At 31.8% G+C, this 12,577-nt stretch overlaps 1 protein-coding gene across 1 annotated transcript; it reads left to right on the top strand.

Annotated features, from left to right (window-relative positions):
• Nucleotides 1-2,349: 2,349 nt before the first annotated feature.
• On the top strand, nt 2,350-4,164 carry LOC131646385 (zinc finger protein JAGGED-like). Its single transcript, XM_058916436.1, has 5 exons — nt 2,350-2,482; nt 2,750-2,814; nt 3,191-3,328; nt 3,425-3,512; nt 3,858-4,164. Coding segments are annotated over exons 1-5 (600 nt in total). The 5' UTR covers nt 2,350-2,480.
• Nucleotides 4,165-12,577: the final 8,413 nt, after the last annotated feature.

The raw sequence follows: 12,577 nt of genomic DNA, 5'->3' as shown, positions 1-12,577 counted from the left end.
ATTTTTTTTTATTATCAATGTTAACAAATTAAAAATAAAAACAAAAATAAATATAGCACAATTTTATTTCAAATAAAAATAATAATATTTATAAATAAATAATATTTTATATATATAAATTAAAATAAATATCGTACAAAACATATGATAAAATATGCACACATTTTACTTATTGGTTTTTCTATTGAATTAAAAAATTATATAATATTTTATAAGATTTTATAATATAACGTAGTTTGATTTGGTCCCGTTTAGTAAAATACAAACTGAAAACTGAACCAAACCATACGATTTTGTTTAAAAATGAATCGAATAGATTCGAACCAAATATAATATTTACAATTTTTTATTTAATTTGATTGGGTTAATTATTTTCTAGTAGAGTGATTCGGTTTGAAACACCCTGTATGTGGGAGACTCATTGAGCGAAAGTTAGGTTCTCAATAAACACCCAAAGTTCACATGCAAGCATTCCATCTGTCAAAAAATTCAAATCTCACTAGCATATAGTTTAAACAATTATAAGAATCATATATAATCATATGTTTTTTTGAAAGTCCACCTACAAAATTAGGGAGAGAGATAGACTCAAAGTAAAGTTTCTAGGAATCACCTACCACTAAGTAGTTGTTATATTAACTCATAAACTCTTAAAGCTCTTTTAGTTGTACACACTCTCAGCTCTGTAAAGTCGACTGTAATTAATTATCACAGGATAAAACTGATAATGAAATTCAATTCCATTACTCTAAATATACTTATTGAAATATATGGCACTTTTCAAAGAAAAAAACATCACATATAAGAGATTGAGTCTATCCCTGGTTATAGATATTGTAAAACCCTAATGATAGCAACCTTTCCATGATGCTATAAGTCTAAGAATTTTACATCAAGATGGATGTATTAAGCTATTGTGGACCATACATCACTTGTTCTCAAGCTTCATCTCCTCACTCTTTTTAGCATAATCAATAACTACATAAAATGTATACGTACCCTATACTATATGCTGTGTCGTGGTTTCTTTCAGGTATAAACGTAATCTTTCATTTTTAGGGCAACCTTTAATGATCAAACATATATCTACTGGACATTTCATTGCCATCCTTTCTTCATATTATTATATTCTTTTGACATATGTATATATATTTTTTAAATATTGACATATATAAGTTTATTATCGTATAATTGTCTTTTTTTTTTTTAGTTTTTGAAGATAAAATAATATTATAATAATAAAAGATTAAAAGTCTAACGCTTTAGTCACGCTTAAGTCAGTTCAACATTCAAGAAAAATAAAGTGAATGGACCACGTCCAAAAATCTTTCCCACAATGAAGACGAGCGAGCGCAGATCTGTCCAACTGAAATTTAATGACACTACCTCAAATATACACAAATACAACTTCATTTGTTTACCCTAGTAAGCAATGGAATAGTATTAGTAACATGTCTCATTGAAGTTGTGTTTCTGTCAGACACAAAACTATATTAGATCACTTTCATTTTCTTAAATTATTACAGCAGCCTACATGTCATTGTTGTGTTAGAGATAGTGCTTCATGGCTAGTAAATTTATATGTGAAATCCATAATATGTAATTTCAAATAATACAGTAAACTTGGAATTATTGCATATGACATCACCCATTGCAAGACAATTATATGATAAATAAATTATAAAGTTGAATCACATCTAAACACTTGAACCAAAAAGATTTAAAAGAAGGTTTGCAACCAAAAACATTTCAGCAAAACGATTTTGGCAGGTGTCGATATCAATATAATTATTCGTCCTTTAATGTTAAAAAACAAATTGTAATTCATTTACATTGTGACGATCGCATTTAATGTTACAACATTTATAACAATTAAAATTACAAAAGTCTTTCTACAACGATTAAAATTACAAAAGTCTTTCTACAACCACAATCCAAATGAAATGGGTTTTTCAAAAACATGGTTATAATAAGGTTTTTTTATTGTGATTTTCTGTGTATTTGTATCTTAACTCTTTTCTCTTTTCAAAAATGGTTTTTATATATTTTTATTTGCTATTAAAATATTCTTTATTAATACATCTCTAAATAAATAGTCTCATTACACACAACACTACAAAAAATACAATGTCTACATTTACATTATAGATTATTATCATGTGATAATTCTTAATTTTTTTATGTTATTTTTACCAACATAGTTGAATTTTAATCCAAATTCACTTTCACTTGATGTAACCAAACACACCATAAGCCACTACTATCTCATTTTAAAGTCACGAGACGGTCTGTCCTCTCTTGAATTCAATAAATATTGTATGTGTGCGTGTGTAGTGATGGTGAAGGAACCAAAGTGAGAGAGAGTGTAGCAGAAGAACTGATAGAGAACTTTCAAAGCTCTTTATCTTCTACCATCACTCAACTATAGCCTCTATAAATTTCTCTTTCTGTTTGAGTGGTACCACCATAACACCATCACCATGTAGGTCTCCCGTCCCCCACATTTTCATTCTCTTCTCTTCTTCAACTACTACTCTTTTCTCTCTCTATCTCTCCCTCTCTCTTATGACTTTGGTGTTTCCTCTTTTTTTAGTGTTGTTGTTGTTTGCATGGTTATAATAAGCTTTTTTTTTATTGTGATTTTCTATGTATTTGTATCTTAACTCTTTTCTCTTTTTCCAAAATGGTTTTTATATATTCTTCAACTATAGCTTTTTTATTGTGACTTTGTTGTTTCCATAATTTACAGGAGACCAGATGGAAATCCATTAGATCTTAACAATCTTCCTGATGACAACTCTAGAGATCATCATGGTAAACAACTTCTTCCTGACATTTCGTTAATTATTTGAACTCTTTGTAAAGACTTTTGCGACTTCGGTTAGTACAGGTATATTTTGCGGTGTGAATTAAGTATGATTTGCTCTTCATCACAAAAGGGTGACACTCTCTTTTTATTCATCATCACAAACCAAAACAACATGAAACACTAGGTGGTGTTTTGTTTGACTATGGAACAATAGTTAGTTTTCTTCTTGTTCTAGACCTAGCCTTGTAAAAAAATGAAAAGTGTGGTAGTTGATAAAGTTATTATTATAGAACAATGTAATGATGATTTGATGTAAAAAAGGAACAGGAAGGGTCTCATCAAAGTTACTAAAATAGGATATTTTGGTTACAATTACAACAGTTACAGGTTATAAGGAAAAAGGAGGCGGCGAAGATGATAGAAAAGACGAGGTTGAAAAGGTCTATGAATGTAGATTTTGTTCCCTCAAATTCTGCAAGTCTCAGGCTCTTGGAGGACACATGAACCGTCATCGCCAAGGCTAGTTACTTTCTCTACTTTTCTTCTCTTTTTCACTATTTTTTTTCTTCTTTTACTTTCGTTTGATTTTTTATTGTGTTTTTGAGTTTTGTGCAGAAAAGGAAACAGAAAAGTTGAACAATGCTCGTCAGCTTCTCTTACGTAATGATCACAACCTTGTTGCTCAAGCTGCACTTCACATAGGGTATACTATATATTACATGCACTAATACTTTTTCTAATTTATAGGTAAAATAAGAAAATTGATTTATAATGACACAAAAAATCTGTAGGTAAAAGGGATAAAATCTATTTTCCAATGGAATATTTTATTTTACCAACGGAAGTTAATGAACATTTATTACTATCTCTGGTTCTATTTATAAGAAAAGTTCACCTTTAAATACATTGATTAATTAATATATTTGAACAATATATTGTTTAGATACATTAATCATTCAATGTATCTAAAAAGTAATTCTTTCTTATAAACAGAACAGGAGGGAGTAGTATATTACATGCATTTATAATTTGTGAAATTGATATACAGATGCTATCCAACAATGCCTATGAGATTTCCATCATCTTTCTCTGGTTCATCATCTTCAACTCAAGCACAATCACAAGTTCAACAGTACTTGTATAATTCATCTTCAAGGCAAATTTCTTTCCCTCCACATTTCATTCCACAGCATCAAATGACCGATTACCGTGTGAGTCACCAGCAGCAGCAGCAATACATGGCAGGTGGAGGAGGAGGTGATAAGTCAAGTTACACGTGCATAGGTGCACCAGTTGGAAACAAATTTCCAGATCATACTCCGACGATCAATCGGTTTCAAGACGGTAATTTGTAATGGTATCAGACACGTTAGAGAGAGATACGAGGAGAGAGAAAGCGAGATGATGAATTAATTAACGTTGTGGTGACAGATAGCTAGGGTTATGAGTCATGATGAGATGAGAAACAACAGTAACTAGGTGGTGCAGCTTTTGAGATCATTGACAACCTCAGCTAGTTTGGCATGGAGTTGAGGGAATGTCTTTTGTATGTTGGTTTGGTACAAAGAAAAGTTGGATATGAACTGAAAGTTTGTGTCACTTCTTTTTGCATCCAATTCTCGTATTATTTTATATTTTATTGCATTTTGTAGTACTATTTCTGTTTCATTTTGTAACGTTTGTGGTTTCATACTTGTTCTCTAACTTAATAATCCAAATAAATGTTTCTCACTCTCTCTAGAGTCAAACCATAATTAGAATATTCTAGTTTCTTGATATGCTCATTGTGTCAGTGTTAAACTATGCTTGCACAATTAAGGTAATACCACAAGAAAAAGTGTGATACTCCAGCTGAGTGTTTCCGGTATACATGTTAGAATATTCAAACAATCAATCAATCATGTCTACTATCAATCAAATTGCTTCTTAATACTAGTAGTATCTAGAAGTGCTGTATTATATCTACCAAACTACTTCAATTATGTTGGGAATAATTGACCGATTGTTAAAGTTTGGTTTTGTGAAATTTTTATCCACATAACCATGTTTCCCCACCTTTAATCCTATAATACTCATATTTCTTTCATATATTTCTGTTAATCTGTATTTCAAACCAAAAAAAAAAAAAATCACACAAAAAAGAAACATACTCCAAATTGGTGTGTTTTACTAAACTGGCTTACTATCCTCTATAGGGCGGCAACAATTGATTCTAACTAAGTGGCTTGTACTTTGTTTATTTAATTAATATTTTTAATTATATATAATAAATTATTAATTAACAAAAATATTTAAAAAAATTAAATACTAATGTTATAGAATTAAATTTGGGGAATATTTTTTTAGATTATTGATTACGATCCGCTTGATCTAGGTGGTCACCGGTTCCGCATCTCGAGGTTGTATTTGTGGTATAGGTCTCGTTGGATGCACCTCGGGTGTTTGATAAGAAGTCCCCTCGATTGCATCATCATTCATAACAATTCTTGTAATTTTTTATAGTCTCATGTTAACATGTCAGTGCTGCAATAATTGAGTTCATTGCCCATGTTTTGGTAGTTCGAATATGTTGTTTCGGTTGATGTGGTCTTGTGTAACATCTCATTTTTTATTAAATTGTTTTAATTGATTTATTTGTGACTTTTACGTGATTTATTTAATTATTTTGTTGTTGTAATTAAATGAATAAGAAGTTTGGGGTGTGTGGAGAGAGTTAGAGATTGATTGAATTAATTTAAAATTATTTTACTAATTAAAAATAATAGTAGTTTATTTGATTTATTTAATTAAAATGGTTAGAGAATTTGGGACAAAAGTGAAAAATAAGATAAATAGAATGGAGGAAGGAGTGAGATAGGATTAAGTGGGAAGAAATTACAATTTAAAATAGATTAATACCCTAATTATTTAAGGTTAAGCATAATCTAGGTTTAGGGGTATTTTTTATTATGTGAAAACATTGGATTAGAGAAGAAAAGTGTTTAGAGAATGGAAGGTTAGAAGTTAAGGAAGAAGCATCAAGCAAACCAGAAAATTATCAATTGCTGCTAGGAAAATCAGGTAAGAGTGAGAACTACTTTTCTAATGGGTATATGCATGAGGGGTAGAATGAGGAGTTCTTAACCTCCAATAGGACTGTTGAGTTTGGATTGAATTTCTATAAATTATTGATGAATTTTTATTGAGTGATGATGTTAATGATATAATTCGCGTACTCACTACTACAAAAAGTACTACAACGATACCATATTTATTATAGTCCTTAAGAGAATCGTGGGGATATCTATAGTTTCAGACGCCTATATTTTTTTATCTTTTAATTAAACATTGTCAATTTATTATTACGGTTTAGATACTCAACCGTAGTGATATCTCATATGTTTCATGAGTTTGGTTCTCCGGGCCTCCTAATTCGTGATTTCTTCTGTATTTTAGAGAAGCCTTTCATTTTTTTTTGTTAAAAAACGATGTTGAAAATTAATGGACAATTAATAACTATGGGTGTGTTCAAATATGACAAAGTTAAAGAGGATAAAAGTTCCTCATAGACAAAAGTGGAAATTGCCTTCAAATCTGTTTGAAGGAATTTTAGTCAATTTTTGCACTAATCATCCACCAGTGGAATTTGCCTTTAATCTGTCTGAAGGAAATTTTAATCAGTTTTTACACTAAACATCCACCAGTGGAAATTGTTGTTAAATTTGTCTCGGGCTACTGAAAGTTTGAATTTCAAATTCAAAATATACAACACTTCATGAAGTGGTGCATAATGTAACTATAGACGAACCATTGCAATCTTATGCTGAAAAGTGTTCTTTCATCAAAGTTGTAAACATGTGAAATATTACATGCATTGCCTATAAATACACTATTCAGAATTCAAAAATAATTCATTCAATTCGTACATCCTCTTCATCATTCCAGACATTGTTCCTTACATTTGATTTCTTCACGAGTCTTGTGTAGAATCGATTGAGAGGTTGAATTATCCTGCGTATTTCTGCTTTTCAAACTCTAAGACAATTAAGAGAGTGTTTGAAATAATTTTGAGGAAAGTGACTCCATTCACGATTTAGACATGGATCCATTTAACATTGTCGAAATTTCTAATAGTCTCAAAAGTATTTACACGATGGCTTTAAAGCTGCAGTTTCAAGCATTAAAGTTATGAATCAGGACCTTGTCAAGTTGGATCGCTTTTATAGAACCAACTACACCAGATGGTATGATAAGATGACGTTCCTATTGATTTTCTTGAAGGTTCACTATGCCTTACGTAATGAAGACTAACTGTTATATTGTAGACATATTCTGAATACGTTGTCTGATCGTCTCTGCGACCTCTATAAGGATGATCCATCTACAATAGAAATCTGGAAAGAACTCGAGTTTAAATTCAAGGCCGAAGAGGAAGATACGAAGAAGTTTTTAATTTCTAAGTATTTTAATTTTAAATTTATAGACTCCAAGCCCATTCTTCCCCAAATGCACGAGTTACAAGTTCTTTAGAATAAAATAAAAGTTGTGAAAATAGACATCCCTGAGACCTTTCAAGTCGGTGCAATCATTGCAAAATTATCACCTTTGTGGAACGACTATAGAAAGAAATTGTTGCACAGTTCTAAGGACTTCTCTTTGGATAAAATTCAAAAACATCTTCGAATCGAGGACGAACCGAAGGAGCGGGAGAAATTAGAATCTGCGGGACTTTCAAAAGCCAATGCTTAGACCGCTAAAGGAAAGAAGAAACATGATGACATGAGGAGTCATCTTGGACCAAAAAAGGAACATAACAAGTTCAAGAATTCCTTCGGTCAGAAGGGTCCGAAAAATGGATGTTTTGTTTGCAGCAACAACAAATCAAAAAACGAGATCAATGTAGTTCATTCAAATGATGATATAATTGCTAAAGTGAGCGAAATAATGGCAATCAAAGGTAAATTTTAAGGTTGGTGGTATGATACATGTGATACGGTGCATGTCTCTTATGACAAGGTTGCATTCAAAACCTATTATGAGGCAAATGATGGACTAGAAGTACAATTGGAAAATGAAGTATGATCTAAAGTTGTTGGAACTAGATCTATCAACTCAACTTCACTCCTGGAAAGAAAGTTACTCTTTTCAATGTGCTTCATGTTCCCGACATGAATATGAATCTTGTTAGTGAGGATTTGTTAGGAAAACCGAGTATAAAATTTGTTTATGAATTAAGCAAACTTATATTGACTTGTAATGGTGTATTTGTTGGAAAATGATATTGCACTGAAGGAATGATCAAACTCTGTACTACCGATAATATTATTAATGAAATTTCTATTTTCGCTTACATGCTTGAATCTGTTTCTTTATGGCATAATAGATTATCACATATTGGTATTAGTTCTTTAAGAGATTAAATAAATCTGGATTGATATCATGTTATATAAATGTTTTCCAAAAATGTGAACTATGTGTTAAATCAAAGATGATTAAGAAACCTTTCAAAAGTCTTGAAAGAAATACAAATCTACTTGATCTTGAACATTCAGATTTGTGTGAATTTAACGGCATGTTAACCCGTGGGAGAAATAGATACTTTATTGCATTCATCAACGACTCTTCTGGATACACACATGTATATCTCTTAAAGCATAAAGATGATATTTTTAATGCCTTTAAAATTTATAAAGCAGAAGTGGAAAATCAATTAAGTAGAAGTATAAAAGTCCTTAGGAGTGATAAGGACGATGAATACTTGTCTAATGAATTTGATGCATTTTGTGAAGATCAAGGCATAATGCATGAATGTTCTGTACCTCGCACGTCACAACAAAATGGCCTGGCCGGAAAAAAGAATCAATCATATCAAAAGATGATAAGCTCCATGTTGATGCACTATGAACTACCACTAAATTTGTGGGGTGAGGCCTTACTATCCACTTGCCATATATAACAAAATTTCTTTAAAAAAACCGGTATATCTCCATATAAGGTATGGAAAGGTAGAACACTAAATAGCGGTTAATTTAGAGTGTGGGGTGGGTAGCCTATTACAAAAACATGATTTCTAAAAGAACCAAGTTGGGTCCTCGAGGGATAAAATGCACGTTTGTAGAATATGCACAAAACAGTAATGCATATAGACTTCTAAACTTAGAGTCTAATGTAATTGTAGAATCCTGGGATGTAGAATTCTTTGAGAATCTTATTACCAAGGATAAAGAATTTTAGTTGGCCGCAAATAAAGAATCTTGTGAAAAATATTCCTCTCAAATTGTAGAAATACAACATGAAAGCACTTCTCGGATCATTGAATTACAACCCGAGCCTAAGATAAGCAAGAGAGGTCGGAAAACAAAGTATCTAGGACCATACGAAATTGATCCTCAACTTATTTCCTTTTATCTAGTTTAAGGAAATTGTAAGAATTTTGTTCAAAGCATTCCTATTATTCTTCAAGTAGAGGATGGTCCTAAAACCTACAAGGAAGCAGTAGCTTCAAAGGACTATTCTTTCTGGATGGACACTATCCAAGATGAAATAGATTCAATTATGTCAAACCACACTTGGGAACTTGGTAATTTACCAAAGGGATCAAGGTCCATTGGATACAAATGGGTGTTTAAAAGGAAGTGTCATAGTGATGGTATTGTAAACACTTGTAAGACCAGATTAGTAGCAAAAGGATTTAGACAAAAGGAAGGCATAAATTACTTCGACACATATGCACCAATGGAAAGGACAACTACAATTAGATTGTTGTTTGCCTTGGCCTCTTTGAATGACCTTATAGTTCATCAAATGGATGTTAAAATAACATTCCTAAATGGAGATCTCGATGAGGAAATCAACATGAACAGCCAGAAGGCTATGTGCTTCCTGAAAATGAAGAAAAGATGTGTAAGCTTGTCAAATCTTTATATGGCTTAAAATAAGCAACAAAACGATGGCATCAAAAATTTGACTCTGTCATACTTTCAAATGGATTTATTCCTAATTCTTGTGACAAGTGTCTATACACAAAGGTGTGTAAAAATATTGTAATATTCCTTTGTCTCTATGTTGTTGACATGTTAATAATTAGTAATGATTTGAATGAAATTTTAGAGACAAAGAGGTTTCTAACTTCCACTTTCAAGATGTAAGATCTTGGACTTGTTGACACAGTTTTAGGGATAAAAGTAAGGCGAAGTAGTGGAGGTTATGAACTTAGTCAAACACATTACAGTGAGAAAATGTTTGATAAGTTCAAACACCTAAATTTTAAAGAAATAACCACTCCATTTTATCATGTCGTCAAACTTCAAAAAAATAATGGAAGAGTAGTGGCTCAATTGAAATATGTAACTGTAATAGGGTGTTTAATATATTTAATGCAATATACCAGATCTAATATATCATTTGCAGTTAGTAAGATTTTTAAAAAATTGAATGTTCCATCACTTTTTACATAAAAAAAAGGGTAAAAGAGAATATGATGAATTGGCAGAGGTGGAGCCAAGGCCCAGCTAGCTCGGGCAAGCGTCCGGGCTCAACCCCTATTTTCTTTGTACTCTCCCATTCAATAGTCAAATTTTAAGTAAAATCAGGAATAAAAATATGGGCAAAATTAGTAAAAATATGGTGAGAAAATTAAAACTGATGAATAATCAATGGTGTAAAGTTTCTGTCCAGGCTGCCTAAAATTCCTGACTCCGCCACTGAATTGGGATTATGATGCTCCCTATTTTTTCAAGATAAATAGAGAGATCTATTTAGAAAAATGTGGGTCCTATATTTTGAAAATAAGTTTATACATAAAATGGCGACATAAATTTAATGTAATAAAAAAGTTAATGTTAAAAAAATATTTTAAAGAGAATGTGTTCTTTTATTGATCATTATTGCTTTTGTGCATGTATAACAAATCGGGGTGGTCATTAAGACATTTTAATACACTTTTGTAGTAGTTTGGGAGATGTTTTTGAGTTATCATGCTTTACTCCTAGATTGTTTACAAACGTTGGATTTTAATTATAATTTAGTCATTTTTCTAGACAATCTTTAGATCAAACTTCCAACTTTATCCCGTTTTAGTCTACATGCCATATATTAGATTGTGATTGTTTGATTGAAACTAGTGACATCGGTTGAAAAGCTAAGAAACAAACCTATAACTATTAAGTTGGAAACGAAGCTCGATAATAAGGAATTTACCGATGAATAAACAAATATATTCTCTTTTATCTTCTTTTTTTTAATGTAAAAAGTGGTGGAGCATTCCATTTTTAAAGAAATAGGTAAGATAATGCGGTTTAGTTTGGTTTAATTTGATTTGTAAAATATAAATCGCAAATCGAACCGAACCGTATAGTTCTGTTAAAAATAGTCCAAACAGATTCGAATCAAATGTGATATTTTATGGTTTCAGTTTGGTTCGGTTCAATTTTGCGTTGTTTTATTGGACCGGTTTGGTTTTGAACACCTCTACTGGGTAGTGATTAGGCGAGAAGTTGTAAACTAGGGGTGTTTAGGCTTTGAACTAATACTGTTGTTAGGGGACTTCTTTCCTGGTTTGGTAGCCCCCATATTAGGTGTTGTTTGCATTGAATTAGGTTAACAATTCCTCTGTGTTATTTACCATCCTGCAATTATTCTTTACATGTGATTTGTGTTGGTTGTCGCTCAGTGATTTATCTGTGTACAAAAGTTATAGGTGAATGATATTATTCTGTAATAGGATCATATATCATAGCATCTGTCTTGAAGTTATGTTCTAAAGTTGGAACATCAGTATTAACATGTTGTATCTACCATGTATTAGAGAATTTCAATTGGCATCAAAGCAGGCACCCTATCTGTTTATTGGGTGAGCTTCAGGGAGATAATGTTTTGGTACTGTATGTCTCTGGAAAAGCCAGAATGATGATAGCATTCTGGATTTCATTGGACAACAGAATCTTAAAGATTGTCAAGATTGTATCTCTGATGGTGTAATCAATTGATCTGATGAGCACTGTTCAGACTGATCATCACAAGTGGTGTGACCAACGATACTTGGGAGATTCTCAAGTCCACTCATAACGGCACATCCAAGCGTTTTGGGAGAAAAGAGCATGACCTTTATCTCCAACTCTGCAGGAGGTTGTTACCAAATGAAGGGTTGTTGTCAATGCTATTTTGCATTATTATCATGTTATGGGTAAATAGAATATTGAAGCCAGATGTCAAGAACATTTGTTGTATTCTCAGCAAGATCCTTGATGTTCAAGTAAACTGGATCAAATAAGAATAGGCTTTGGACTTATTTTGGCAAAATTCCCTTCCTTGCTCAAGAATCATCTTAAAAGGCATTATATCTCAAAATCTGTTCAGGATTATGATCCTGATTTTATACATGTCTTGACAAGAATGTGAGGTTCTTTTGTGAACTCCTACAATGAAGATTTAACTCATGATGAGTTAGCTGCATCAAGTAGAGATATATGCAAGGAGAAAAATAAAAGGTAACTAATTCTCAACTCCAGGATGTAAACAAAGATTTGTTGGTATACTATCTTTAACCTGCAGGGTGAGGTAACCTCTTTGAACTCCAAACGTGAAATCATGATCAAGTTGGTGAGAATGGTGAACAATTGGCTCTAGTATGTTGAGAATTTTTTCAAGATCTAAAGATGACTGGAAACCTAAAAGGGATATGGTTTAATTTTCAAGGCTTTGACAAGCAGAGAAAATCTTTATGCGGCATAAATATGTTTCTATTCAAGGCAGAACTGATACAATGATGTCTTACAATATGTCTTAACA

The sequence above is a fragment of the Vicia villosa genome, linkage group LG1, assembly GCF_029867415.1.
Source record: "Vicia villosa cultivar HV-30 ecotype Madison, WI linkage group LG1, Vvil1.0, whole genome shotgun sequence".
Lineage (NCBI taxonomy): Eukaryota > Viridiplantae > Streptophyta > Magnoliopsida > Fabales > Fabaceae > Vicia > Vicia villosa.
Note: the sequence above shows the minus strand (reverse complement) of the source record. Positions and strands in the feature narration are given on the sequence as shown.

Bases quoted from the DNA above. Each gene is read 5' to 3' on its own strand.
- LOC131646385 (XM_058916436.1), top strand. The intron at 3,329-3,424 runs GCTAGTTACTTT...AGTTTTGTGCAG, and splicing joins CATGAACCGTCATCGCCAAG to AAAAGGAAACAGAAAAGTTG. The intron at 3,513-3,857 runs GTATACTATATA...ATTGATATACAG, and splicing joins CAAGCTGCACTTCACATAGG to ATGCTATCCAACAATGCCTA.